At 36.6% G+C, this 5,100-nt stretch overlaps 1 protein-coding gene across 1 annotated transcript; it reads left to right on the top strand.

The window, feature by feature from the left end:
• On the top strand, window positions 1-5,100 carry LOC130817568 (50S ribosomal protein L13, chloroplastic). Its single transcript, XM_057683350.1, has 4 exons — window positions 1-497; window positions 1,750-1,935; window positions 3,415-3,585; window positions 4,741-5,100. Exons 1-4 carry the CDS (start codon window positions 243-245, stop codon window positions 4,855-4,857), a joined length of 729 nt encoding a protein of 242 aa, XP_057539333.1. The 5' UTR covers window positions 1-242; the 3' UTR covers window positions 4,858-5,100.

Raw genomic sequence — 5,100 nt, forward strand, 5'->3', positions numbered from 1 at the left:
GTCGGGTGCAAGGTCTTCCTTTTGCTTCGAGCCCAAGCCCGAGCCCGAGCCCAAGCCCAAACCCGAGCACGAATCGTGGCCTGTCTGGCATATGCCCATGCCAAGAGGCTTCAAATTAGAATTGGGCATTCAGTATTCAGTAGTGTCCTCTCCCTCCCTGTATCAGTATCATCTTATCCATTTGTATAGTCTTCCACCATTTCCCAAACCATAATCTCTTCTCCTTCTCTCTCTACAAATCCATGGCGATGATGGCATTTGCTTCGTCTCTAACGGTTCAATCAACATGGACTCAAAAACCCATGTTCAACACCAATTCAAACAAATCTCCTCTTCTGGGACTTTCTCGTTCATCAACAACATTCATCCCCAAAGCATCAACTAAATCTAAATCACATGCAGAACTATGGGAAGAATTCAAAAAATCCCGCAAAGAAGTCATTCATATTCCTGTAGACCAGCGCTGGATGTTTACTCTTGAAGAAGCAGTCGGCCCTGTAATTTTCTTTCTCCTTTTGTTACCAATTTGACCATTAAATCTTTTTTCTATTCAAATGTTATTGGGTTACCTGGGAAATTTATGTTTTTACTTTTGAATGTTGAAATGATCAATATGGCTCAGAAATAGCTAATTCTGGATAATAGTATAGGATAAGTCGAACGCTCATACTTGTCTACTGTGTTATATGTCATGGAATTCAAAATTAATAGTGTTATTAGTCAAATGAATTAGCCTAATTAAGCACATCCCTGAATTTCCTCACAATGACGCTTGTTTTTGGTAATTTGGGTGTTAAATTTTAGGGTACAACGGATACATTTGTGGGTTTTTGAGTAATGTAGATAAGTTTGGATAGAAATTCTAATCAGCTAGAATGTGAGGATTTGTTGAAGATCATTAGGATTGAGATTGAATTTTGATTCTGGGTTTTGGTTATTGGACTTGTGTTTATTGTGATGTACTTAGAGGTAATAATGTCAGCCATATATTTTGTGAGTTCCCATTGATGATTTTATGTTTACTTGTGAGGCTCTATGCATAATAAGAGACTTTGGTGCACATGCTATCACCTATTTACCTTCATTTAGACTTCGATTGAATAACAATATAGGAGGGAAAGGAAAGGACGAGAAGGGGAAGGGAAGGAAGGGAAAGGGAGGGGAGAAAATGATAAGAAAAACATTCCTTGTTTGTTTAGAAGAGAAAATTCATTTTATATTTCTACTTTTGAAGAGATTTATTGTTAACAAAGTGAAGGAACTAAATCTCTTAATATCCCTTCCTTCCAAATCCTTACCCTCTAAAATCGTTATCCAAACAAAGGAAAATACATCCCTCTAAATCCCTCCCTTTCCATTCTGTTCGATTCCCTCAATCCAAACATAGTGTTAGTATTTTCAACTGTGCTTATCTTCATTTAAGGGGCAACGTTGGGAGGTTTCATTAGTCTTTTCAACTGTATGTCTTGAGAGGACAAAAGGGATGGAGAAAACATATATTTGAACCTGGCATTTGTTTCTAACAGGATGTAATTTGATGAATTTTTTGGATTAAAGAGTCATATGTCTTGAAATATGAAAACATTTGAAATTTTTTTTCAATAATTTAGCTTGGAGAAATGTGTAGATATGCATTGTCCTTTATATCAAGCAAACTTGTATATACCGAGTAATTTATATTTCTTCTGATATGTTCAAATTTGTGAATCAAAGTGTTTTGTCGAAGGCTTGATTTTTCCTTGCTTGTAGGATATTTGGAACAAAACATGGTACCCTAAAGCTGCTGACCATGTTAATACCGATAAGCCATGGTATGTTGTTGATGCCACAGATCTGATTCTTGGGAGGTTGGCATCAACTATAGCAGTGCATATCCGTGGGAAAAATTTGGCTACGTATACTCCAAGTGTCGACATGGGAGCCTTTGTGATTGTGGTATGTAATTTTAGTCATGCATTAGGCTTCTCATCTACTGTATTCTCCCTTTATAATGCAAGGTTAAATCTAGTTAAAACCGCTATATTGCATTTTTCATCCTGAAGTTGGAAACTTTTTTATCTTTGTTACCATCAATCCTTTTGTTGCTTTGTTTTGGTTCATGCAGTTGATCTGATATTTTGGGATTAAGGCTTTGGCATTGCTGGGGTTTTATTGTTTCTCTTTTTCTATTTGTTGTGTATGTATTTTTTCAATAAGATTATAGGATAGAGAAGAAAATTACCGCAGAAGAATTATGCTTTTCGAAATGGGAGGGTCTTCATATTATTCACAATCCACACCTAAGTGATGTCTTTATATAAGTACATCAAGCTTAAATTCTGTCAGCTAGAAACATGCCGAGTAGTCACTAGCCAGTATGCTAGGCTAGATATTGATAAGATACGGGCACTAAAGACGTGAAGTTGAGAATGTAGAAAAGACTAAAATTTGTTGATAATGTGCATAACTATTCCCCTGTAATGAAAGCTTGAGTGATCTAGAGTGTTAGTTTTTTTCTATCATGCATAACTGAAACGGTCTTTATAAAATTTTGAGGAGCCACGCCATCCCCTAGCATATAATGAGGGGCTTGTTTGTCACTTTGGAGCTTCGGGGGTGTTGCCGCACCTAAGTTTTAGCTTGAGATGCAAAGCTTTGGCTTTTTTCTGGCATTTTAAAAATTTACTTTGCCATAAAAAAAGTCTTTATATGAGGCGATGCATTGTATATTTGTATACTAGCTGCCACTTGGCAAACTGCTTTGCTGCTAGATGAAAACTCAAGACTTGATTTTTGATTTCTGCTTAAATCTTAATAATCAAAAATTAGATTGAAGAGAAATAGTACTTTGTTAGTTGCTTTGTGAATTTGTGAGTGAATATAGGACAATTACAAGCTTTCGCAACTTTCTTGATTCAAAACTAGAACTAAAAACAAGGCGCGAATACTCGCAATGGTTGTTAAGAGTGGCTATCCAACAATAGGTTGACAATACTCTTATACCGCAGGCATTACGATCACTGCATGTACGCAGAGAGAAATTTTTTCATGACGTTTGGATTAGTGGCAGATTCGGAGCAAAAATTGACAAATTTTTTGAAAACCCTGTTCAATCTAAAAAATTATGATATTTTTCTAACAACGTTGTATCTGTAAACACTGAACAATGAACATATACTACATAATTTAATATTGAGGCTCCCGATTTTTTGGTCCCTGTGCGGTCGATCATGTAAAAACAGGCTCAGACCCTTCCCTGATTAGTGGGTCATCATTGTGATTTGTGTTATAGTCATAATTCTTTTTTTCATATGTTTATTAGATTTTTGTAAATTTTGTTTTTGTTCATAAAGGTATTGTTTTCGACAATACATAAAGTACAAGTCATGGATTATCTAGCAGTTGATAAGGTTCAATTGTGCTTGAACATTGCAGGTTAATGCTGAAAAAGTTGCTGTATCAGGTAAAAAGAGGACACAAAAGTTATACAGGAGGCATTCAGGAAGGCCAGGTGGTTTGACGGAGGAAACTTTTGATCAACTTCAGAAAAGAATACCCGAGAGAATTATTGAACATGCAGTTCGTGGCATGCTTCCTAAAGGAAGAGTGAGTAATTCTGCTCTACCCAAATTTTTATAATAAATCGTGATTTTTTATTGACTAGACTGCTCCGGCCAAGAGCAATCTTACCAAATTGCACATAATGAGAACACCGTTAAAACCATAGTGCAATAAACTGCCCCCATTGTGACCGTAATGTAAAGGTTTTTGAGCTTACCACAGTGAAAATATAGGCTGAGCAACGCAAAACATACTATATAGAATGGGTAACTTTACTTATAGTTTACGGTTCCTTGTTATCAATACTTTTCCATATCGCGCAAATATGATGTTTCCCAATTAGAAGTAGTAACTAGTCACTATGATCGACTTTCCAAAGCGTTGAAACTGTTAGCTAGTCATAAACGACTAATTGTGACGTTCACCCATGGTGCAAAAATACGGTAACGGTCGCGGTTGCGGTAACGGACACGGTAATACGGCAACGGGGTGATGTTGTTACCGTATAGTCAAATTTTGGCTTAAACCATGAAATATCGCTTGAAAAGGCCTAAAATGCGGCTATTTTACACCTTTACAATGCGGGTGATATTAGCTCGATAAATCTGAAAACCTTTACGATATGACCTTATTTTTGCGTTCACTTGGTTAACGTTGAAAGTTAAAATTTGGTTTCCACTTTCGACCTTCTCAGGGATCCAGTAAATAATGTGATTTTGGAACAAAGTATTTGGAAAACCTATCATCACTCAATTCCAAGCTAGCCAAAGTTCAGAACACACTATTCTTAGGATTGTTCAGTCATTTGACTTCTCTCATGAACTTGAGTCACCTCCCAACATGGATTCCATACCTTGTTCTCTCCTTCCATGTGATTGGACATCCATACATATATATTCAAAAACTACATCCCACGCGAGTGTAACATGATTTGCCAGCTAATTCACTATTTGAATTCGCGATTCGCTAAAATTTGCCAAGCATAGCCCAAAATCGACCATATTTCGCTTTTTTCGATTCCCGATTCGCGAGGAGATTAGTGAATCCTGTGACACTGTCCCACACACTCGCTAGCAATGACGACAAAGATATGCTGAATTTCATGTAGTGATGTAGGGTTTTCGACTAAAATATCTTTTATATTACATGTTCTCTGATAGACGATGGCTGTTACTGATTTCCGTTTGAAATTGTTTACAGCTCGGCCGGCAGTTGTTCAATCATCTTAAAGTATACAAAGGACCAGACCATCCACACCAAGCTCAGCAACCTGTCCCTCTACCGATCAGAGACAAGAAAATCCGTAAGGAGAACTGAAAACTTGCACACTTTTCCTGCTTTTGAAGGCCAGTTACTAGAACATCTCTCCATGGTGATGGATTAGGCTTCTTGTTTTGTAGATTGAAATTTTAAATCTTGAAGTAGGTCTAATTGTTGGTAGATAATTTACCATTTTGTAATTCAATTCATAAAAAAAAAAAAGAAAATATATGTATCTTTCAAAGGTGTTTTTGCTGTATGAATATTGCTTCAAATGTTGTTTCTAAGGTTCTCCCACTA

This window comes from Amaranthus tricolor, chromosome 7, assembly GCF_026212465.1.
Source record: "Amaranthus tricolor cultivar Red isolate AtriRed21 chromosome 7, ASM2621246v1, whole genome shotgun sequence".
Taxonomy (NCBI): Eukaryota; Viridiplantae; Streptophyta; class Magnoliopsida; order Caryophyllales; family Amaranthaceae; genus Amaranthus; species Amaranthus tricolor.